The sequence below is a fragment of the Triticum urartu genome, chromosome 1, assembly GCF_003073215.2.
Source record: "Triticum urartu cultivar G1812 chromosome 1, Tu2.1, whole genome shotgun sequence".
Taxonomy (NCBI): domain Eukaryota; kingdom Viridiplantae; phylum Streptophyta; class Magnoliopsida; order Poales; family Poaceae; genus Triticum; species Triticum urartu.
In genome coordinates, this window is record NC_053022.1 from 44,338,624 (window position 1) to 44,364,012 (window position 25,389).

General features: G+C 45.5%; 1 protein-coding gene, 1 long non-coding RNA gene and 1 other non-coding gene across 3 annotated transcripts; 1 reads left to right on the forward strand and 2 right to left on the reverse strand.

Moving 5' to 3' along the window:
• The first annotated feature begins 3,621 nt into the window (after positions 1–3,621).
• Positions 3,622–3,695, forward strand: TRNAN-GUU. The gene has a single exon. It is a non-coding gene; the product is annotated as a tRNA-Asn (tRNA).
• Positions 3,696–8,683: 4,988 nt separating this feature from the next.
• Positions 8,684–9,841, reverse strand: LOC125545849 (LOB domain-containing protein 1-like). The gene has a single exon (XM_048709895.1). It carries the CDS (start codon positions 9,793–9,795, stop codon positions 9,148–9,150), a length of 648 nt encoding a protein of 215 aa, XP_048565852.1. The 5' UTR covers positions 9,796–9,841; the 3' UTR covers positions 8,684–9,147.
• A 2,873-nt stretch (positions 9,842–12,714) lies between these two features.
• On the reverse strand, positions 12,715–15,075 carry LOC125545856. The gene is made up of 4 exons (XR_007300310.1): positions 14,953–15,075; positions 14,785–14,870; positions 12,980–14,702; positions 12,715–12,899 (listed from the first exon to the last, which is right to left on the reverse strand). It is a non-coding gene; the product is annotated as an uncharacterized LOC125545856 (long non-coding RNA).
• Between the last annotated feature and the right edge of the window lie 10,314 nt (positions 15,076–25,389).

The window sequence follows — 25,389 nt, forward strand, 5'->3', positions numbered from 1 at the left end:
TCTTCCTCTGAACCATCATGGGCCAAGAAGCTGAAGGACAAGATGGAGACTCTCTTCTGCATGCAGGCGAAGGGACAGTACAGGGTTCACGTGGCTGACAAGGAGAGTCGCCGCCGTGACAAGAAGGTGATGAGGCTCTTTGGAGAGGATGTGTCTGGCGGGTCTGAGGACGTCATCACACCTGAGACTGCCTGGATGTCTAAGCAGGGCTACAAGTGGACCAGTTCAGAGGATGACATGGAGGAGACTATCCCCGCCGCTGAGTCTGACGAGGAGCACGAGGAGCAGTGGGACGACTTCTCTGCCTGAGCCACCCCGTGTGTGTAGGTGTCCTCTCTGCCTTTTTGGCGTCTCGATGCCAAAGGGGGAGAGAGTGTAGGGATTTGCGTTGTGTAGTGCTTGGTGTGTTTGGTTGCTTTGTCGTTTGGACCTCATTTGCCTCGTTTGCTTTAGTTCGGTTTGTGCTTCCGAGACCTTTCCTCCATATGGTGTAAGACATATGCACTCTATCTATCTTAGTTATCTTATGTTTGTACTATCTTGTCTAGTGATAAATTTGCCTTGTCTCTATAATATAGGGGGAGCTCGCTTCCTAGTATTCGTGCTCATCTAGGTGGCACACATTTAGGGGGAGCCTGTCTATATTATAGAGAGGAGGGGTTTGCTTTTACTCAATAGTATTTTTCCTTGTGCAAATCCCGTTTTGTCATCAATCCACCAAAAAGGGGGAGATTGTAAGGACATATTTATCCCTAAGTGTTTTGGTGATTGATGACAACGCATTTGCGGACTAATCGTGTGCCATGAGTTTTCCAGACTCTTCTCTGCTAGGCACAAGACGATTGGGTGCCCCTCGAAGACTGACGAAGACGGCGTCTTTTCTACGTTTCTTTTTGGTGGATTTGAGTCGTAGGAAAGCCGTACTATTAAGAGGGGGTCCGCGTTGGAAAGGTTTGGGTGGAATCATCACGTACACGTCTCCTTTTATCCCCTCCTTCTTCCTTGGAGCTTCCTCCATTTTTCCTGCCTCCTTTGACTGGCTGCTGTTGTGGTTGCGGTAGTACTGCTCCTGGATCAACGGTAGTACCCTGGGCATTCATGGTAGTACCGCGCGGTGGCGCGGTAGTACCGCTGGTGCTCACGGTAGTACCGCTCCCCTGGAGCCGCACTACCGCTGCCCACCAGGCTAGTGCCGCCCCTTTGCGGTAGTAGGAGCGGATGTAATTTTTTACATCCGCACCTGCCGCGGTAGTACCGCTTTCGCCGTGCGGTAGTACCGCGCTATGCGGTCAGGCAGTAGTACCGCCCCTCGGCAGTACTACTGTGTCGAGTTTTTGCTACTTCCGTTTTTTTACGGAAGTAGGCACGGAAGTTCCCCTTCCCCCTGGACGGGACTTTTGCCTTACGGTAGTACCGCATTGGGGGCGCGGTAGTACCACGCGTGCGGAAGTACCGCCCCCCAGCTTGCGTCTGTTTCCCTGGCTGGGGTCGCGGCAGTACCGTGGGACGGTACGGTAGTACCGCACTGCCGTGCGGTAGTACCGCTTGGTTGCAAGCAGTAGTACCGCGCGGCCTTGCGGTAGTACCGCTGGCCAGGCGCGGTAGTACCGCTGGCCGCGGGCTGGTTGGTGGGTAACGGTTGGATCTTTTTCACACACTATATAAAGGGTCTCCTTCCCCGTTGACTCACCTCTTCCACCATTAAAGCTCCATTATTGCTCCAAGCTCCATTTTCGCCCGATCTCACTCCCTAGCCAACCATACTTGTTGATTTGCTCAGGAGTGGTTGAGAAGGCCCCGATCTACACTTCCACCAAGAGATATTTGATTCCCCCTACTAATCCCTTGCGGATCTTGTTACTCTTGGGTGTTTGAGCATCCTAGACGGTTGAGGTCACCGCGAAGCCATAGTCCATTGTGGTGAAGCTTCGTGGTGTCGTTGGGAGCCTCCAATTGAGTTGTGGAGATTGCCCCAACCTCGTTTGTAAAGATTCGCTCGCCGCCTCCAAAGGCACCAATAGTGGAATCACGGCATCTCGCATTGTGTGAGGGTGTGAGGAGATTACGGTGGCCCTAGTGGCTTCTTGGGGAGCATTGTGCCTCCACACCGCTCCAACGGAGACGTACTTCCTCTCAAAGGGAAGGAATTTCGGCAACACATCCTCGTCTCCACCGTCTCCACTCTTGGTTATCTCGTGCCTTTACTTGTGTAGCTTATTTGTTTCATATATCTTGCTTGCTTGTGTTCCTATTTGTGTTGCATCATATAGGTTGCTCATCTAGTTGCATATCTAGACAACCTACTTTGATGCAAAGTTTAAATTGCTAAAGAAAAGCTAAAAATTGTTAGTTGCCTATTCACCCCCCTCTAGTCAACCATATCGATCCTTTCAGGGGCCAACATGGAGACGGCGTGGATGCGTTAGGGTTCAGGGTTTCAACGGTGGGCGTCGGCGGCTACCGTGTCTTTTTTTTTCCTCCAACAACTGTCGACGCCAACGTCGAGACGTGAGGGCGTACGGCGACGGGTGCGGGTACGCGGGCGGGCGGGCATACAACGACGGGTGCGGTATACGCGGGCGGGCGTACGACGTCGCGCGCGACGTACGGCGTCGGATGGGTATTCCTATATCTAATGTGAAATTACCATACTACCCACTATACGTTTTAAGGGGGGGGGGGGTTGTACCGAAGCACTCCGCAAAGATTAATGGTTCTAGCTAAAAGAAAACCAAATCCAGTGGGAAAGCATCATGGCACAGATTTGGTTCTTGCTCCCCTCCATAAGGTTCTAGAATGCCTATGATTAGGCCGTCACTTTACCACGCGTCAACCAATCATGCCTGCAAGTGAGAATGGAATGACTCGGGTAGCAGAAGAAAGTACATTCAGCTGACTATTGTCATGTAGAAAGAGACTTCCCCAGGACCCAACTAAACCAGATGATTCTAGGCAGAGACACACATTTGCTCTGAACGAAGGATGAGACAGGAGCTAGAAAGTAGCAGCTTGCTAGTTCAGGAATTGTGGGGTGGGGGGCAAGACTCTTTGATTCTTTCCCCAGTTCAGACACATTTGGGTTCGATCTTGTGCTGGAACCTCACGTTGGCCCCATGATGAGCGCTGGCTTGTCCTCTAAAAATTCTTCTGCGAGCTAAGTGGCTGGTGATGTTCAGATTTCAGACAGGAAACCATTGGGAATTTTGGCGAAGAACTTTGACTAAAAGCAGTAGTACCTTTCCATGCCTGTGGCATCTAGCTCATCAGCCGGTTAGGCAAATGCTGAAGAAATCGTCTTGGTGGCGGTGTAGCATAGCACTAGCAGGGCATTTCGGGATAAGCAAGAACGTCTGGTTGTTTACAGTGCAGCTTCAGCTGTTTTGACAATCCGGACAATAATCCGTTGGCGTAGATATGTCAGGTCCGACACCAGTTCTTTCGAACCTTTTACCGAAGGGTTCATGTGCCAAACAATTTTTAACATATTTCCTACTACCGTCTCAACAATGCACGTATATGCACATGTGGCGCATGAAATTGTTGTTCGGATTATTGTGTCACGGGACCTACTGTTTGATGTTCAAATGTAATATAGTGTAGCGAATTGTAATTGGACGTGTTGCTGGAATAGCTCAGATGGCTAGAGCGTGTGGCTGTTAACCACAAGGTCGGAGGTTCGAGCCCTCCTTCTAGCGTTGTTTTTTAATTTTCAAATTTTATCCCCTTCTAGCTCAGATTTTGGAGGTTCAAGCTTTCTAGCGTTGTTTTTTAATTTTCAAATTTTATCCCCTTCTAGCTCAGATTTTGGAGGTTCAAGCTTTGATTATAAAAGCTTCTAGCATTAATTTTTATTTTCAAATTTTATTCCCTTCTAGCCCAGATTTTGGAGGTTGAAGCTTTGATTATAAAAGCTACTAAAATATGGATTATATTGTATTCAAATTAATTTATCAATGGTACCTTTTTAAATTATATTATATTATAAAAGCTCAGATTATATTGTATTCAAATTTTATTCCCTTCTAGCTCAGATTTTGGAGGTTCAAGCTTTCTAGCGTTGTTTTTTAATTTTCAAATTTTATCCCCTTCTAGCTCAGATTTTGGAGGTTCAAGCTTTGATTATAAAAGCTTCTAGCATTAATTTTTATTTTCAAATTTTATTCCCTTCTAGCTCAGATTTTGGAGGTTGAAGCTTTGATTATAAAAGCTACTAAAATATGGATTATATTGTATTCAAATTAATTTATCAATGGTACCTTTTTAAGTTAGGTTCCCACTGTGATTAGTACGACTTCCTTCTAGTGTTATTTTTTTTAATTTTCAAAATTTATTCCCTTCCAGAGCTTTTGAAATAGTTTTTGGAGGTTCAAGCTTGACTATAAATTTAGCCACTAAAATGTGGATTATCTTGCATTCAAATTAATTTTTCGGTCGTATCTTTTTAAGTTAGGTTGACACTATGATTAGTATGCCCTCCTTCTAGCGTTACATTTTTATTTTGAAATTTTATTCCCTTCTAGCTTAGTTTTTGGAGGTTGAAGCTTTGATTATAAAAGCTTCTAGCATTAATTTTTATTTTCAAATTTTATTCCCTTCTAGCTCAGATTTTGGAGGTTGAAGCTTTGATTATAAAAGCTACTAAAATATGGATTATATTGTATTCAAATTAATTTATCAATGGTACCTTTTTAAGTTAGGTTCCCACTGTGATTAGTACGACTTCCTTCTAGCGTTATTTTTTTAAATTTTAAAAATTTATTCCCTTCCAGAGTTTTTGAAATAGTTTTTGGAGGTTCAAGCTTGACTATAAATTTAGCCACAAAAATGTGGATTATCTTGCATTCAAATTAATTTTTCGGTCGTATCTTTTTAAGTTAGGTTCACACTATGATTAGTATGCCCTACTTCTAGCGTTACATTTTTATTTTCAAATTTTATTCCCTTCTAGCTTAGTTTTTGGAGGATGAAGCTTTGACTATAAAAGCTACTAAAATATGAGTGAGATTATATTGTACTCAAATTAATCCCCCCCCCCCTCTCCCCCCGACAAAGAAAAGAAGGCGCGTAAGTTTTTTGAGGTTCAAGTTTGACTATAAATTTAGCCACTAAATTGTATGACTACATTTTTATTTGAAATAATTTTCCAGTGGTTAATTTTTAAGTTAGGTTCAAGGTGTGATTAGTACGCTCCTTCTAGCGGGTTTTTAGTTTTTATAATTTTCCCCTCTGACCAAGAAAAGACGGTGCACAAGTTTTTTGAGATTCAAGTTTGACTATTTTAGCCACTAAATGTGGGCTATATGTAACAAAAAGTATATGATTACATTCCTATCTGATAGAATTTTTCAATGGTCAAAATTTAAGTTAGGTTCAAGCTGTGATTGGTACGCTCCTTCTAGCGTTTTTTCCATAACTTTTCCCTCCAACTAAAAGAAGGCGCGCAAATTCGACTACAAATTTAGCCACTAAAATATGGGTTATATGTAATGAAAATTATACAATTACATTTGTATCCAAAAGAATTTTTTAATACTAAAATTTTGAAGTTAGGTTCCATCTGTGATTGGCCGGTTTGGAGCTTGTGAGCGGACCTTATTGCGGGATGGCGGCAAGAGTTGGGTGGGCGCTAGGGGAGGGCACGGGTCAGCGGCAGGGCGGGCAAGAGAGAAGTGAGAAAGAAAGGACCGGGGATAAAAGGAGTTTGTGGGTGGAGCTGTGCTGTTGGGCCTATGTGGCGACAGTCCGGATGCCCCCTAATCCTCACGGAGATGGTTGTCACACCCTGGTCGATTTGGTCAGCTCGTCAGAAGGCAATCCATGAGGGTATATTAGAGAGTCTGCATGCTATCCATTCGTTCGTGATGAGCTATATTGCGGAGCTAGAGGCGTTGAGAAGGCCGGCTACAATCAGTTCAGCACCAAGTATGCCGGCTGCAAACTCACGACAACCTTGGAAGGCGCCTTCTGTTGGGTTTGTAAAGATTCATGTAGATGGAGGTTTCTCCAGAACATGTGATAGAGGTGCTGCAGCAGCTGTTTGCAGAGATAGCGGTGGAGTTTTTATGGGCTCCTCAGCACTTGTTGTCTCCGGAATTACTGATCCGGCTATCCTTGAAGCGTTGGCATGCCGGGAGGGACTTTCATTTGCACTTGATCTCGGGGCTTACAAAGTGGTGATTGTGTGTGATTCTAAGGCAGCGGTCTCGGACATCAGGATGGGAACCAAAGGGAGGCACTCGGTTATTGTGAAGGAGATTGTATCGCGGGCAAAAGAGTTTGCTACATGTGATATCATTTTTGAAGGGAGATCATCGAATTGTGAAGCCCATAGTCTTGCTAAATTTTCTAGTTCTTTAGTTTCTGGTCGCCATGTGTGGCTGGGGATTCCCTAGGATCCCCTCATTATTCCTGTAAACCTTGCTACTATCTAAAAAATTGTTGGTTTACCGCTCAAAAAAAATTGACATCATGTGGGGGATTCTTGACAGTCCAAACTGTTCAAGTCGGAATAGGAGAGACCGTTGGAGGCCCGGTTTTGTCCGGATTATCTGTTCCAGACAAATAGGGTAGAAGTAGGAGGAGCCCATTAGAGATTTCCTTGGATTCTTTGGTTCTTTCTTCAGTTCAGATACATTTGGTTTAAACCTCACGTTGACCCATGATAAGCGCTGGTTTGTTCTTTAAAAGTTCCTCTGTGAGGAGACACTGACCGGCCCCAGTTGACACCCTGGCTAAGTGTCTGGTGATGTTCAGACTTCAGACAGAAAACACTTTGGAAATTTGTGTGAAAAACTTTGACTAAGAGCAGCTCCTTTTCATACCTGTGGCATCTAGACCATCAGCTGGTTTGGCAAATGGTAAGAAAATAGCCAATGTGTGCGGTGGAGATATGGCTGAGCAGGGGATTTTGGCTAAAAGGGGCATTTAGTTGTTTACAGTACATCTTCAGCTGTTTTGACATTCCGCACAATATTCCAAGCCGCATACACATTATCGTACTAGCTAATTACTACTGTGTAGTTCTAAAATATAGTTGATCCTCACTAATTTCAATTCTCTCACTATGCAACTATGCCAACTCATCATGTTACCATGCATGAAAAAAGACATATCTTTAATGCAACCATGTCAACCATGCACGAAAAAGTTCCGCCTTTAAAATGCACCATGCATACTACTAAAATTGAATAAATATTTAACAACTATTAAATAATTTATAAATTATATGTACTACATTTTAGTTCCAGTTCTCACATTTATAATCTAAATACTAATGTTTCATACAGCAAAACCTCATTGAAATAATTGTAACTGATTCCCACAGCAACGCACAGGGTGCCATCTCTAATTACTATGGTGTCAGGTCCAACTTCAGTTGAGCCAACCTTTTCCCAGATTCGTGAACCATTGAACGAATTTTGATTTGGTATATTTCTCTACCATCTCAACTATAGATATGCACACATCATGCATGAAATTGTTATTTAAAATACTAAACCATGCCTTTTATTTTGTTTTCGAGAGATGGGTGGGTGCACGAAATGTAGTGTTACAAATATGCATGCAAAGGGACAACGCCGAAAACCGTAGAAAAAGCGTCCACACACACACAACTCAAAAATTGATTCTACTTGTATAGCTTAATTAGGCGGAGATCCTCATGAGTGATGGACACCACATTTCGATAAACTAGTACCCCACATTAGGCGGAGATCCTCAAGAGTTAATAGTAGATGTTTTTTCTCCAAGCCATCGGTGAAAAAAAAATCATTGTTGCTCTATAAGAGAACCGACTATGAAATTGTCCATATCACAAGCGGTTTCTTTTACTCTCTCCTTCCATCTATATAGGGCCTAATGCGTTTTTTAAGACCGCCTTTGACTATTAACAAGATTAATAGTACATGACATGCACAATGTAAAAATTATATCATTGAAAGCTCCTTTCACACACGAATTTAACGATGTGCTTTGTGTAAGTTGCATGTCATATATTATTACTTTAATATTTGATCAAAATTAGCCTCGAAAAACGCATTAGACCCTATATAGATGGAAGGAGGGAGTAACTCCTTTGCAATACATTCATAATTGGCTACAATCTAGGCTCGTGGCATCTAACACTAACTAGATTAATAATGCATCGCTTACAAATGTTCGTTCAACCTTATATACCGCCAAATTCTTGCCTATATTTCGTAAGCCCTAAGTCATGTCTTCCTTTCTCTCATCCTCACACTAATACTAATAATTACCATTTGCTCGTTCAACTCTCTCGGTCAAACTCAAAGACAGATTGATAATGAAGTTGTTTTTTTCTTTCGGAAAAGGATAGTGAAGACGGTTTGAGGAAAAGAACATAGAGAAATGCATCGAGCTTCCTCATCTCATTTTCTGCATACGAAGAAGTCAAGAGAAATAACATAGTTCTTCATCTATAGTACTTGTAATTTACTTTTTTAATTTGAATCAACGAATGCTAGCTTCTTGAGAAACTTCCATCATGTTGTTTGGACGGGAAAAAAAATCATGTTATTGTCTAATTTGTCTGGTTATTTTGGGAGCAAATAAAGGGATGCCGATTCATTAAGTGCTCGTAGAACAATATATCAAAATCAAGCTGATATCAAGTTCACCAGATAAAAAGCACTCCACATGACGTATATTAGACAAAACAAAGAATTTCCCATTCACGCTAAGTTAATTTCTCTAATTCATAGTGAAATGGACAATCACTATTACATGGAGTTGTAGAGAACTAAATATACTCTTCTTGAAAATGACATGCATTTGTTCATGATAGAAATGCAATTTGACCTAACATCACACAAGAGAACCAACCACATCCTTCTTCACAACTGCAGAAGAAGGCAAGGATACAAGTTTCCGTCTCGATTAGGACTTCTCAGAACTTGTTGGAACTTCAACATGACGGAATTTTTTATTCTATGTACTAGTAGTATTTTTGCAACAAAACAAAACAAACTCGATCTTCCTCCATCTTGAAACTCCAACAAATTCATCAAGCAGGTCAACCCTTTGGTTAACCCAGTTAAGTAAAATGTAGCACTAGTAATTACACACGAATCATGCGTACGTAGTAGCAGTTGGCCAGTTATCATCCAGTGCGCGCCAGCTTGCGCGCGCTTATGTCCAGAGCGGCTCGTCGGCCCAGCCGACGTGCCCGGCCTGCATGATGCCGCCGCCGCCCACCGCGCCGCCGTCGACGACATAAAGCGCGTCCGCGTGCGCGGAGCCTACACCAGGCGGTGCGGCGAGCTGGGTCTGTGATCCGCCTCCGCCGGTGCAGTAGGCGTCCTGCGGAGGCGTGGCGGCGGCGGTGGCCACCTCGACGCAGAGCAGCGCGACGAGGTGCGCGTGGTGGGCGCGGGCGGCGGCGAGCTCGGCCTGCGCGCGCGCCAGCTGCGCCTTGAGGCCGTCGACCTGCCTCTGGAGCTGGCAGATGGCGCCGGCGCTGCCGTAGACGGGGTCCCGCGCGCGCGCCGCCGCCTCGTACACCATGCTGCTCACCGCGTCCGCGCGCTGCTCCTCGGGCAGGTCCTGCAGGAGCTTGATGATGTTGCTGGCGCCGAAGACGCGGTGCGCGGTGGCGAACTTGTGGGGGTCCGTGGGTGGGAAATAGGGCGCCAGCACGCAGCGGTCCACGCACCGGCGGCGGAGGATCTTGCACGCCGCGCACGGGCTCATCACCACCGCCGCCCCCGTCGCCATTGCCGGCGGCGACGTCGGGGTCGGTGAGGAGTGCAACGGCGCCGTGTCGCCCGACGACTCCATGTTCGATCGGTTCGCGCGAGCTCGATTCACTTGGAGCTGAGCTGAGCTAGCTGGTTGCGGAATTCTGTCGCCGTTGGTGCGGTGTATATATAGGGTGTCGATCGGTGTGGGGAAGCTAGGAGTAGAAGCTAGGTGTAGTTGCGGAAAGTGCATTTGATGGCCGATCGAGCTGCACGGAGCCCTTTATTTTTTTTTCGTGGAAAATACATTTTCTACACTTCAAAAATAGTTATTTTACACAACTTAAAAAAAATCTGAGAAAGAATAGAAGCTAGGTGTACTTGTGGTTTTTAGGAGGGTCTGTATTAGGAGTTGTTGACAAAGTAATTTGCTATTTCTCGGTGGATTAGATTGAACATATTTGAGCTTTGCACATCTCTAAATAAATATTCCCTCTGTTGTGTAAAAAAACCATTTTGAGATGGAGGGAGTAGATAATTCTAATTTGGACCACCTATTAATAACGAGTAGACGGTTTGCACTAGATTTTGGAAAAACACGAGTTGGTAGTGTTTCTTTTGTGAAAAGGAGTAACAAAATTCACCGGAAGTACAAAGTACCTCAAACATACTAAAAAAAACTCACATGAAGTGAAAATTTCACAAGTTTTGGGTGAGATTACACTTGACTAATTGACATGAGAAAATAGAGGAGTTTGCCTGATATAAGAAAATATACTCAAATCCTGAAAAAATATATCCAAACGAGTGGTGCAACGCAATACACCTTATATTTCGGGGTTTTTCTCAAAAATCTATACACCTTATATCAAGGAATGGAGGGAGAAATTTGACAACTTTGCACTTTATTTTTGTTCTATATTTTCAGAGAATTTTAAGATTCCTATTTACCACATAGCAAGTAAGACATACTAGCTGATGGTAAATTCGACTACAAAAACATGGGACATGTACAAGATGAATAGGGAGTTTTTTTTTTACTTTTTTTGTAGAAAACATAGACGCACACACCACACACCACACTGACGCACTCACACATGTAGTGAAGATCGGATCAGAATTGCGGAGCTTCAAAGTTGATAATTCATGTGCCTCGCTATTGAGGTGAACGTCATCTCCCACTAAAAAAATAATATGCATTAATGAGACAAAAAATGTCAAACCTGGAATTTGATCCCTAGTGGGCCTGAGTACCACCACCCTCCTATCCATCCAACCGCTGGTTGGTTCTCATATTTTTGACAATTTTGATGAACATTCGAACTAGTGGCCTTCATATATGCATCTTCATTTGGGTTAAAATTTATCATACAAGTGCATATGGTATCTTGAAGTTTGATATTTTTCCCTCTTCTTACCACATTCTAAGGTGTTGGAAGAAAAACCCCAATGTGTTTTATATTCAGTATCTATGTATATTGTTTGGTACTACAGTATTCATATTGACATTATATATGGGTTTCTTGCAATTGGCAGAAGTATAACCTAGTTGATTAATAGTTAGTATATTTTATGTACTTAAAACATGGGTATGTGACATCCTTCATGTGTATTTCCAAAAAAACATCACACTTCTTTCTTAAGTAACTAGTAGACGCCCGTGCGTTGCCACGGGCTTTTTATTTATTTATTTTATTACACCTACGAATACATGATAGATTTTTTTCTTGATTGCGCATATAATGTATATCATATTTCACATGTATAGAAAAAATAGCTTGCAATAATTGGAAAATAATTGAAATCCATGTCACCTGCCATGTAACTCGATGGTATATAAATAGAGAGCAATTATCCGATTAATTATATGTTACAAGCTAAGATCTGCTTGATGCGCTTAAAATGTTCCCATACAAGGTCAGAAACGTTGTCTTTAACTTCATTTGCATGGTGCTTCACCAAGTATAATAAAATTTTATTTCTGAACTCATAAGCATCTTACACGAGCAATATATATATAATTAGTATAAAGTATACCTACAGTTTTTTTGTGCACATCTGCAGTCTATTTTTTTATCAATAGATCCCTCCCCACCTCCCTCCCTCTCCCTCCCTCCCTCCCGCTCCCTCCCACCCACACCCACACCCACACCCACACACCCACACACACACACACACACACACACACTCCTGTCTCTCTCTTTCCCTCTCCCACAACTCAAACCTTAATATTGTTTAGTGTTAACATTCAACGGCTACAGTAAATCCTAGAAGCTTAAACACTAAAGGAAAATCTTAACCTTTGCACGGGTTGAGACAACTTTTCTAACTTAATCCTGGCTCATTTACTCCACCATTCCGAAGCACATAAATTAATGGTTATACTCCCTACAACAATCAAAAATGACTTTATAGGGGAATGTTTTTAGTCCATTGCCAGAGTTGACAAGCGTCAATGTTTTTCTTGCCAACGGGCTTCCTTTGAACTGTAACCGGTTGTCGTTTCCTTGATCTTCATGTGTTTCATTCCACCCTTACCCAACAGGAAGACAAAGTCCCTATACGTCTCACTAAATAACCTTTGGAATTACCGCCATGACGCCATTGTGTGGTTTTAGATTGTCCAACTTAAACAAGGAAAGGAATCGAAAATGCTCCACCACTCTGTTAATTAGCCATCTCAAATTTTGCTGAAAGCCTGAAAAAACAAATGTTAGTGCATGACTCTAGTGTTGACGATTTTAGGAGGCATGCACCAGTACATTATTCACATCCACATATCTCATATGGTCGTTCCAAAATTATTACAGCACATCTCTTCTACGAGAAAAATAAAACACATGACAAGTTTACACGGCCACACGCCATGGTATACAGAATGCACGATTTCAGTTTTCTAAATCATTAAGGAAACATCCATGAAATGGAAAAATTCTGGTCTCATGGTTGAAAGTAAAAGCAGTACTTACTTTGAGTATATTTCTAAGGTTTTGCAGAAACAATGAATTCTTTTCCAGTGCAACTGCTGAAAGCATAATAAATGTGAACATATAGTAAAATATTGTAAAATAGGCATGAAAATACGTAAGCAAAGTATAACATGTTACCAGTCGCAAAGGACGGCTCCACAACCACTATCGATTGTTCTGATGTAATATCCCGCGCAAATGCATTAACCCAGTTATGTCTGAAATTCGTGTGTTTCTGCATTCAACCAACTTTGAAACCAATGCATAAAACTGAGTGCATGAGGTGATTCAGCTGTGTCAGAAAGAAAAAAGTACCTTAACCAAGTCAACAGCTTGTGAAGAAAATTACACACATGAACAAATATATCTGGAGATATATGCCAGCAGTGGAAATATTGTACTTCCGGCTCTACGGCCAACCTATATCGAACTTCACATCAGTCATGCTCATATCATGCAAGCAAGAAAAAACATGAAAATCATCTAGATTCAGATAATTAGTCATATCCATTGAACCATAGATTCAGATAAGCAATGTCCGCACCTCCAAAACTGCCATATTCCCCTATATTGGACTTCAAAGTATTTCCCCATTTCTTATCAAGTAATATCAATCATTAAAGAACTATACAAATCGAAGGACACGAATCAAATAAATGGCAAAATAAATCAAACAAGATGACATTTGCAGTATCACTTGCACTTGCAAGGGCAGTTTATAACATATGGAAATTGTGTGTTTTACGAAGAGACGAAAAATTCACTGGTCCAAAGCTTAGGGACGAAGGGATCACAAGAGGTTGGATACGTTCGTTGCTTATATTGCCGATTGACCGTGACACGTATAGAGCTATGATGTTCAGGAGGACATAGAGAGGAGACATGCCCGTGACCTCCATCCGTCCACTCGCTGCCACCGTCGTCCTTCGTTACTGCTTCGCGCGGCCCCGGCCGCTGCTGCTAGCAGAAGGGGAGGCAGGGGAGAGGAGGAGTGGAGGACCAGGGGCGGCGACGGAAGCACGTCCTACCATTCATGCCCTGCATCCACTATAATTCATGTCAAGTCTTCACAAGGATCAAAGAACTCTTACGAAGAGAACTGAAGAAAAAGTATACCCACTTCTCATAAGTAGATCATGCTTGTTTACTAAGCACCATGCCGGCCGAAGATAACAGAAGATCAAGCATCAAAGACCAGCAACAAACCGATCGATATGAGGACCAGGCCGGACGGCCATCGGCATCACCTTGCTTCATCCATGGGGCAACCCCCATACACGTAATTGTTTATTGACAAAAATAAAACAATAGGAGCATTCTTTCTTGACAGGACCAGTGATATTCCTCTATCTGACCTTCACTTTTATCAGATTATGGATTTAAGTTCTTGTTATGGACGAATAATATGCACATGTTACTTGCTTCCAGTAGCTCTATCCTGAAGAATGTTCCTGACTAAGCTGAATGCACCAAACCAGCTGGCACAAAGGTCTCCATATTAGCAGAGTGAAAACCCATGCATTTGTCCCAAGACATTGGGACCAAACCTGCCTCGGAATTCCTTATAGCAAGCTAAATTTTCTATCTAACTGTAATTGGTTTTCTACATACAAATTCTTTAAAATATTTACACCATATCAATACATTAGAAATATTATCAAGATTTTGAATGCAGCAGACTTGATAACGTTTCTGTTAAATACATGCAAAATCGACTCTTTTAGAAGAAACAAGGCAAATTTGTTACTATATATGTGAACTCGGGAACTTTTGAGCATGGCCTAAATTAATGTCCAGTACAACCAACTCACCTAGAACTGCCCACACTGTACGATCAAATGAAGCAAATCATTTGATCCTTCACCATGTTTTACGATGTCAAGTACCCAAAGCTCATGTTCAATAGCATAGACAATGAATATTACGGCAAACCTCACCTGATCGAATCATCAAGCTGCAGGTCAGTAATACCATGCCGTGCAGTACCTAGAGCACCCTATCAGCCACTAATTAAGGTTGTGCCTTGGTACTTCCAAACCTGCCAATAAATACAAGACATGAACGGATGAAAATCGCTGACCCATGTGCTCACATGGCTGGAACATAATTCTTTGACCAACCTAACACTGCACCGCTCACTCTTGCCCTCTTTCTTGGGGCCTCGAGGGATAGTCTGATTCTCCTGGAAACCCTCTGACCTCTGCAACTGCACAACCGGAAGTCATGACGGCCCAGCTAGCTACGGTTAATACGAATAAGATACAAGGTTATTTCTGTAGTCCCACTACCATCAAGACTGGTGGACGCAGCCGATGAACTCACTGCAGTCGGCCTCCTATGCATGCGGAGGGCCGCAACGCAGCCACGAAACACCCATTCCTCCTGGAGCGAACGAGATTAGCAATGCAAGATTTTTGTTTAGGCACTACTAAGAGGGTGAGATTGGGCAAAGCGATGAGAAACCAATAAGAGCAGGGGGGTACCTGGAGTGGCTGTCGCTAGGGAAAGATGGCGAAAACCAGCAGTGCACGCACGAAATACCAGGCGCATCCTTACGGACGTACCTGACGCCGGAGCCGGTGCTCTTGTCCTTGCAGCGCCGCACGACCTGCCCGTCACCCTCGTGGACGTAAACCTCCAGGTCCATCTCCCGCATCGGTAGGGCTTCACGCGCTCGTGGGGATCCTATCGTCTCATCGATCTGGACCGGAGGCGGCGCCGGGTGAGGATGGGCGGCAGACTAACCCTAGCGCGCTGCGAGGTCGGGGTCATGGGTTTGTGCTTCCTGCGTGCGTCTGCTTTTTTTTTTGAGACTAAACACACTTTATTAATCATAAAAGTTCATAGGAATACAACGAATGTCTGGTAGGTTTATAAGCCATACATGACGCCCATAATCTAGGCCGAAAGCGTGTTTAGCGAGACTATGTGCCTCGATGTTTGTCGATCTGCCCTCAAAGATGAAGTTGCATTGATCGAAGTCCGGTGCCGTCTCCTTGATCTCCTTAATAGTAGTAGCATATAATCCTCCTGTGCCTTTTTTGATGTCCCTGATCACGCCCTGGCAGTCCGAAGCAATAACAAGCCGGGGAAGATTTAAGTCCGATGCTAGAGCAAGCGCCTCACGACAGGCCAAGGCTTCTAGAGTTGCCGGATCCACCACTCCTGGGATCTTGATCATAGAGGCACCTAGGAATACACCCATGTCATCTCTGCATACGACGCTGAACGTACCATCAAGGGTATTTCTCGCCGTTGCTCCATCAACTCTAATCTTCGCCACTCCCGGCGGCGGTGGTATCCATTTAGCCTGATCCTCGACCGGGTTTTGGGTCGCAGCTCCTCGAGTCACTTTGGGCTTGCATTCCTCGATCTCCCGAATGTACTTTGAAATGAAGCTATGCGTTGCCAACGGGCTCTGGAATACATTCTCATGCAGCGCCTGTCTCCTTGAGTGCCACAGCGCCCACATGGTGACCGCGACATGGATGAACTCAGTCGGCGACAGCATTTCCAATAGGGCAAACAACCACCTCTTCGCGTCCGGCTCTGTTGTGTTGTTCAGAGCTTCAACTAGCTCCGGATCTTGCAGCGCCCACACACAACGAGCGATTGTGCAGTGTAGTAGCGAGTGTTGCCATGAATCTTCTGCCCCGCACAAGCCACAACGTGTGCTTGTGGACATGTTTCGGTGATGAAGCAAATCTGCCGTGGGGATAGATTGCTGAGCAAGCCTCCATAAAAAGATCTTCACCTTGGGGGGTACATTAACTTTCCATAACTGCTCCCACGCCTTTGAATCCCTGTCAATATCTGAGGAGTTAGCTCAGCCTTCTAGCCATGCTTCTCTCCTCATCTTGGTGTTAACCAGCATGCGGTAAGCGGACCTTACAGAGAACACCCCATTCTTTTCATGGATCCAAGACCAGAAATCCTCAATGTGTCTCGTACATAAGGGTATTGACATAATCGCCTGTGCATCTGTTGGAAGAAAAATCTCTGAGATCGATGTGCTGTCCCATTGTGCACCTGGCAATATTAGTTCGTTCACCCCCTGAGGTGGATTCGCTATTCTGCTCACTATCGGTCTCATATTAGCCGGACGTGGTAGCCAGTTTTGGTTCCAAATATGCGTGGTTAGGCCATCACCAATACGCCGGATTAGTCCCTGATTTAGCACTTCTCGTCCATCCATGATAGCTCGCCAGATTTGGGAGGGGGCCGAACCCAGCTCCGCGCTTAAGAAATCCGTTGTAGGGTGGTACTTTGCTTTCAGGACTCGGGCGCTAAGGGATTGCGGATCCGTCAAAATTCTCTAGGCTTTTCTCGCTAGCAACGCTAGGTTGAAAAGCTCAATATCCCGAAATCCTAATCCGCCACAGAATTTTGGCATGGTCATAGTGCTCCATGAAACCCAGCTCGCCTTCCGTTTCCCTTCTTTGCTAACCCACCAAAACTCTCTAATGAGCGTGTTGATATGCTCACATAGGCCTCGTGGGAGCTTAAAACATGACATGGAGTAAACGGGAACCGCTTGTGCTACGGATTTAATCAGAACCTCTTTTCCTCCAGCAGACAATAGCTTTTCCATCCACCCCTTAACCTTGCTCCATACTCTGTCTTTAAGAAATTTGAAGGCTCCGTTTTTGCTCGCTCCCACATCGGTGGGCATGCCCAAATATCTATCAGAAAGAGATTCATTTGGAATATTCAAAATGTTTTTTACCTCCGTTTTCAGCGAATTCGGGGTGCCCTTACTGAAAAACATTGAAGACTTTGCTAAATTTATTCTCTGGCCTGAGGCATTACAATAACTATCCATCAAGGAAGACAACTCATTTGCTCCAGCTGAACTGGCTTTGACAAACAACAGGCTATCATCTGCAAAAAGCAAGTGGCTTACCGGCGATGCCGTCGGAGCCACTCGAATACCACTGAGGTGCGATGATTCATCTTGGGTTTTTAAGAGGTACGAAAGGCCCTCCGCTGCGATCAAAAACAGGTATGGAGAAATAGGGTCTCCCTGACGGATCCCTTTGGATGGTGTGAATTCCTCAAGCTTGTTTCCATTGAATAGGACAGAAAATTTTACTGAAGTCACCATTCTCATGATTGAGGCTACCCAAGTAGGTGCAAATCCCATCTTGGTCATGATAGCCTCAAGGTAGTTCCACTCAACACGGTCATAGACCTTCATCATATCCAGTTTAACTGCACAATATCTATTCCGTTGAGCCTTGTTCCTTTTCATGAAATGCAGGCATTCATAGGCTGTTATGATATTATCCGTGATTAAGCGGCCAGGCACAAACGCATACTGCTCCTCCGAGATGATGTCAGGCAATATCCGTTTCAATCTGTTGGATAACACCTTGGAGGCAATCTTATATAAAACGTTGCATAAGCTGATGGGTCTAAACTGTGTCAAGTCAGAGGGATCTTTTACCTTTGGTATTAGGACAAGGATCATCTCATTAATAGCCTCCGGTCCTTCCTCTCCACGCAAAATGTGAAGCACTACTTCAGTTACCTCGCCACCACACAGCTCCCAATGTCGCTGGAAAAAGTGCGCCGGGTATCCGTCCGGCCCCGGAGCCTTCGTAGGATACATTTGGAAGAGGGCATTTTTCACCTCGTCCCCACTATACGGAGCGGTGAGTAGCAAGTTCATATCCGGGGTGACCTTGGAGGGAACTGCATCCAGCACCGTATCCATTCCTGTCGTACCCTCTGACGTGAATAAGTTTTTATAAAATTCAGTTGTGATCGAGGCCATCTCAACCGGATCATCGGTTGACGTTCCATCCGCTCGCTGCAGGGTTTTGATAGTATTCTTCCGTCGACGCATACTTGCCCTTCGTTGAAAGAACTTGGTATTTCTGTCCCCTTCAGTGGGCCAGTCAACACGCGAGCGTTGACGTTGCATTATTTCCTCCATATGATAGAGCTCAACAAGACGATCAGAATTTTTTGTCTCTGCATGTGACGGCGCGATTCTCTGGGGGTCATTCTGCAAAGTAGCCAGCTCCCTCTTTAGTTTCTTTATTTCTTTTCCCACACAGCCTATCGTCGCCCCGCTCCACTGTCGCAGCGATGCCGACAGGTCGCCCAATTTTTTACTCAGTTGCATGACGCTTTGGCCAGCCGGAGAGCCACTCCACATCGCCTCCAAAGAAGGACCAAATTCCTCGTGCCGTTCCCAGTACACTTCATACCTAAACAACTTTTGTTTAGCTTGTGATGGAGTAGGAGGTTCCAGCTACAAACGTAACGGGCAATGGTCGGACGAGGCAGCAGTCTCATGAGACAGTTGGGCCTGAGGGAAAGCAGCCATCCAATCTGTATTTGAAAGTGCACGATCAAGACGTACTCTGCAATATCCTCCCCCTGCCATTTTCTTTTCAAAAGTCCAAGGCTTGCCGTGGTATCCCAGATCAGTAAAGGCACAAACATCTACCACTTCGCGGAAAGCTTGAATTTGTGTGTGCCTTCTCTGTCCAGTCCCCATGTGTTCATGTGGGTTAAGAACCTCATTAAAATCACCTATGCAGAGCCATGGCAATGTGCTCGCGGACACAAGTGATTTAAGTAGATCCCATGTTTTATGTCTCTCACTCACCCGGGCTTCACCGTAAACGCATGTCAGCCTCCAATCACTATGGTTGGGCATAGACACTTTAGCATCCACATGATACTGAGAATAGCCGAAAACATCGAGATTTATTCCATTATCCAAAACAAACCGATTCCACCGCTGCGGCCCGAACTGCCAACAGCATAAGCATGATTAAAACCTAAGGTGCTAGCAAGATTTTCGACACGTGCTTTTGAGATCTGAGTTTCTACAATACATAGCACTGTCGGGGCAAATTGCTTCGCTAAGTCGCGAAGCTCTCGAATTGTCGCGGCTTTGCCCACACCATGACAATTCCAGCATAGGACATTCATTGTGCCTGGCGATCCTCCTCTCGGGAGGTCGCCGATTTTGCTTGGTTGAGTTTCTCAGAAGCTGCATTCTTTTTCGGGGCAGTCTTGTCAGGGTTGACTCGTGGCCGCTTCGGGTCCTGCTTGGAGGAAGGGCTGGCAGGGATCTCTGGAGGCGGTAGCGCTGGTGCTGTGAAAGACGATGGGAGAGCTAGCACGCCCCCTCACTTAGGCTCTGACGTGCGTTTCCTGCTTACATCAGCATCCTGCATGAGTTCGTCAGACTTGTTCACATAAGAGTTTTCCATATCAGGCTCACTTGGGGTGTCATGCTCCTGGGTACGGCCTGCTGATCGTCCTCCACGATGACCCCCGCATCGTCCTCTACCTCGCCCCGCTCCCGGGCCTGTCCCAACACGCATATTCCAATCTGCTCTCAGATTTTTGAAGTGTAACGCGGACGGAGGGTGGATCCCATTACCATGCTCCTTATAGACATGACCAAGATGACCACAGACTGCGCACCAGTCGGGTAGCCGCTCGTACTTCACCCGATAGATCTGCCTCTTGCCATCGCGGATCATTGATACCGCATTCTTCAGAGGTTTGTGCACATTGATCCTTACCCAGACACGATAAAAATTACCAGCAAAGTCTTGGGGTCATTGTTTCAGTAAAGAGGACCTCGCCAACTCTTGCCGCCAGCGGCTCGACTAGGTGTGCATACAGGTCAGGCACATCGTGGATTTGGATCCATATATCCAGAGTGTCCAGCTTTACCTCAGTTGGTTTCGTGATCCCATCGTACGACGCAATGATGACTGCATCTCCTCTGAAGTTCCACGGCCCCTCCTGCATCACTCTTTCCCAATCACCGAGGCAGAAAAATTGCAATGTGTAGAGGTTGTCTTGAAGGGGTCGGAACTTCACATCGTGAGCCAGATCCCAAGCTGCCCTCATGTTTTTGAAAAACCAGTATTGGCTGTAGGGTTTGTCAATATGAACCCTAGCCACCGCCATCCACCTGATTGCATCTGGTGGAGCTTGCTTCTCGTCAAGGACAACATCATCGAGATCTTGCTCGCGGAGTCCCAATTCTGCCATCATCTTCTCTACTTCCGACGCGGAGGAGGAACCCGATGCTTCGTCCTGCTTCGATCCCATCGCCGCTGAAACTTGAAACCCTAGCCCGAAAAAAGAGAGATCGGACCGTGCAACGAACCCTAACTCCCCCAACACCGCCAGAAGAGGTCAATCAAGCCCGGGAAGTGATACTAGATCACCCCTTGATCAGCCCGAATCGATCTCCACCGGGGCAGAACGGGAGGAGGGAAGGTGAAGGCTCCACGGCGGCGGAGATCGCCCCGGGAGAAGGAAAACCTAAGCAGAGGGAAAAAAGTTATTTAGCGTCATCAGAACGTGTTGTCCCTGCGTGCGTCTGCTGCTTGAGGCGCTAGAGAGGATTGGGTGGGCTGGGCTCCCGAGCCACCTCTTCCTTGTTCGGGAAAAATAATCGTGATCCCATAAAAAAGGAAAAAAATCGGGATGAATTAAAATAAATCGGTGGGGATTGGTGGGAAAAAGGAAGGAGAAAATCGGTGGAACGAGGAGGACCAGTGACGGGTGGGGATGCGAACGAACGAAACCAACGAACGACCTACGTACTGAGACATTAGGAGTAGAGATTAAGCCCAATGTTGAGTAAATAGGCAATTTCTCGATTAAATTAATCCACGAGTAAATCACTAGCATGGCATTGACACAAATAAACACATACTGATATTCAGTCAAGCTAGCACATACTACGCTAATTGCAGAAAGATCTACATATACCGCTAGCATGGCTAAAACAGAAAACAGTAGGAGCGGGATAAATGAGTTATACCATTGTAACGCCCCAAGACCGGAGCTTCAGATGTCTTCCAGGGTTTCCGGGATTCGTTGTGTGATTTGTTTCGTCTGTTGCATTCATCTTTGCATCATGTGAATTGCATCATGTCATCATGCCATCATCTCATAAATCTTTGCACCTCAACTAACTAAATAAATTGCATGGATCTTCGGTCCATTTAAATCGAGGGAACTCACATGGTGGTTTCTCTTTATAACCTATCCTCCCGATAGTAGGGAGCTATATTCAATATTTCTTTAATTTGATATTCACCATAACACACGTGCAAAAATAATCCTCATGCCTTTTTCCTTCTCAACTCTTGGTCTCTAACTTTGTCATATATCTTTTCTTCATTTTCCGGAGCTCCACCTAAATTCTCAACATTTTTGGGCACCTCGAAAAACCTGCCCTAGTTCAAACCTTTTGAATTAAATTCAAATGAATTTGAATTTAATCTTTCAAACTTGACCTTTTTCTATTTTCCCAGACCGTGCACATTTTTCTGAGTCCGTGAAAATTATCCCCGTGCCCAAATTCTTCCTCTAACCTTCTCTTCTCTCTTTTCCCTTCTCTTATTTCTTTGTTTTTTTGTAAAGAGAAGGAGATGGGAGAGAGAGAGAAGAGCCGGATGGGCCTCCTAGCCCAGCTGCAACCTGCCCAGCTCGCTCACTATCCCCGCGGCCCATCTGCACCTAGGCTACCCGCACCAGTGGCCCAAGGCCCAGCCGCCCCACCAGCTTCTCTAACCCTAGGCCCGACCAACCTCACCTCGTCCTCTCCCTCGCTCTCCTCGATCTCTCTCCCGCCCCGCCAGGGAGCCCGACTCCCTCATCTCCCTCGATCCCACTCCTCTCCCTCTCATCCTCCCATGCTCGATCCAGTTCTTTCCCTCTCCCCGATCTCCCTCTCGATTCCCAGGACCGCTCCATCCCCATCTCCCTCTACTTGAGGAGCCCTCACCCTCTCCCCTCGCGTGTGAGTTCGACCCCGAGCGCCGGAGATGCTCTCCTCTCCCCTGCAGCCTCTCTCTCGGGCCATGGCGCTCGCGCCCCATCTCGCTCTAGGGAGAGGAACTCCTAAGCGTGTCTCCTCCACCAGCAGCCTGCAACGCCAGAGGGGAGTAGAGATCCTCCCGGTCCCCATGGTGACCGCTTCCCCTACCCCGAGCTTCTCTGCAGCCAGCGTCCAAGTCTCGTGCCCCATGACTTCGCTGCACCTCGCGCTGCTGCTCTGCCTCGCCTCCCTCCTTCCACGCCCAAGCTTCACCCGCGATTCGTAGGCGTCCTCCCCTGCCGTCATTGCCGATTGAGAACCACGGCTATAGCTTGTCCTCTGCCGCTGGTTTCGTGCACCTTCGCTGCCGGTTGCATGGACGCTAATGTCCCCTTCATTTTGCCAAGACGCGACAACCAGGAACGCCCAAGGACGCCTTCATGGATTTTGCCAAGTGCGACCACCGCTGAACAAAGGGTTTTTGCCTTGCTCATTTTGGATACACCAAGTTCCTCTTCAAAACGTACGACTACTCGGTGTTGCGTCAAGTACCCCGATGGCCGGAGCCCTCGGGTCCGTCAAGTTCGTCTACGAACTGAGAACAACTACCGTCTCCGAAGAACCATGTAGCAGAACCATCAAGTTCGACTATGACTCGTGTACGACTACGCGGGATTCCTCGGACGCCAAGTTCAACGATGCATCAAGTTCCTCGCCATGACCCCGAACATCTACGGAAACTCGCGCAACGATAAACATGTACCACTACCGTCGCCGAGATCGCGAGAACCTCTACCGTCGACCCTAGAGCATGAGAGAATAACTACTTCGACTACTATCACGAGAACGCCTACTTCCCTCTACGAACTTGATCCGTTTCGATAAGGCACGCTTCGAAAGGTATAACCATCGACACGACCGTCCGTGGACCGAATGCATGTTATGTGATATGAGATGATCGCATTTGCACGTCGCACCTCTTTTTGCCTTGCCAACGACATGTGGGAACTCGGTATCCGAGATCGCCCCACCATCCTGGCTTGTCACGTTCCGCACACTTCCCCTTTGCGTCGGTATCTCAATCGAGTACCGGAACCGGAACGCTGCCATGGCACCATCTCGTTATCGTTGCCGTGGCACCCCTTTCCTTTGCACCATGGTGACAAATGCTTCATAGTGCTCTTGTCAACTTTTAATAAAATTGCTTAAACTTGCACATGTCATTCACATCATGATAATAACATTTAAATGTTTAAAAGTTGTGGTTGCACCAAATTGATAATTGCATATGGGGATTTACCGGATTTGTTGCTTGTTATTTCCGGCCTCATTTAAACTTGCCTAAATGTTTAGTTTACTTATGCTTCACCTCTTGCCATGCTAACAACATTTAATATTGTTGAGTAGCTAAACGGGAGAGAACAAAATAAGTCATGTGGTGTTTCGTCAATATGCAACTCGTTGCATATTAAGCTCCATTTAATTTGTAGGATTGTTTGTGCATTTTGCCATGCCATGCCTCATTTAAACCGGACATGCATCATACCTGGTTGTGCATCATGCCATGCTTATGTGATGGTTGTTTACTTTGTTGTTTGCTTCTTTCCGGGTTTCTTCTCGCGTTTAGCTTCGGTTTCATTCTGGAGTTGTGAGGATTCGTTCGACTACGTCCGTTTGTCTTCTTCATGGACTCGTTCTTCTTCCTTGCGGGATTTCAGGCAAAATGACCATACCCTCGAAATCACTTCTATCTTTGCTTGCTTAGTTGCTCGCTCTTTTGCTATGCCTATGCTGCGATACCTACCACTTGCTTATCATGCCTCCCATATTGTTGAACCAAGCCTCTAACCCACCTTGCCCTAGCAAACCGTTGTTTGGCTATGTTACCGCTTTGCTCAGCCCCTCTTATAGCGTTGTTAGTTGCAGGTGAAGATCGAAGTTTGTTCCTTGTTGGAACATGGAGATGTTGTTCCTTGTTGGAACATGTTTACTTGTTGGGATATCACAATATATATTATTTAATTAATGCATCTATATACTTGGTAAAGGGTGGAAGGCTCGGCCTTATGCCTGGTGTTTTGTTCCACTCTTGCCGCCCTAGTTTCCGTCATATCGGTGTTATGTTCCCGGATTTTGCGTCCCTTACGCGGTTGGGCTATAATGGGAACCCCTTGACAGTTTGCTTTGAATAAAACTCCTCTAGCAAGGCCCAACCTTGGTCTTACCATTCGCCACCTAGGCTCTTTTTCCCTTGGGTTAGGCCAGCCCAAGGGTCATCTTTATTTTTAAACTCCCCCGGGACAGTGCTTGTCTAAGTGTTGGTCCGAACTGAGTAGACTGCGGGGCCACCTCGGGGAAACTTGAGGGATGGTTTTACTCGTAGGATGTCTCATCCGGTGTTGCCCTGAGAACGAGATATGTGCAGCTCCCATCAGGATGTCGGCGCATCGGGCGGCTTTGCTGGACTTGTTTTACCATTGTCGAGGATGTCTTGAGGAACCGGGATACCGAGTCTGATCGGAATGTCTCGGGAGGAGGTCTATTCCTTCGTTGACCGTGAGAGCTTGTGATGGGCTAAGTTGGGACACCCCTACAGGGATTTGAACTTTCGAAAGCCGTGCCCGCGGTTATGGGCAGATGGGAATTTGTTAACATCCGGTTGTAGAAAACCTGAAGTTGACCTTAATTAAAATGAATCAACCGCGTGTGTAACCGTGATGGTCTCTTTCCGGCGGAGTCCGGGAAGTGAACACGGTTGTTGGAGTTATGCTTGACGTAGGTTGTTTTAGGATCACTTCTTGATCATACTTTTATTGACCGTGCTTTGCCTTCTCTTCTCGCTCTCATTTGCGTATGTTAGCCACCTTTTATGCTAGTCGCTTGCTGCAGCTCCACCTCTTACCTTTACCTTACC

Bases quoted from the DNA above. Each gene is read 5' to 3' on its own strand.
- LOC125545849 (XM_048709895.1), bottom strand. From the start codon at position 9,795: ATGGAGTCGTCGGGCGACACGGCGCCGTTGCACTCCTCACCGACCCCG.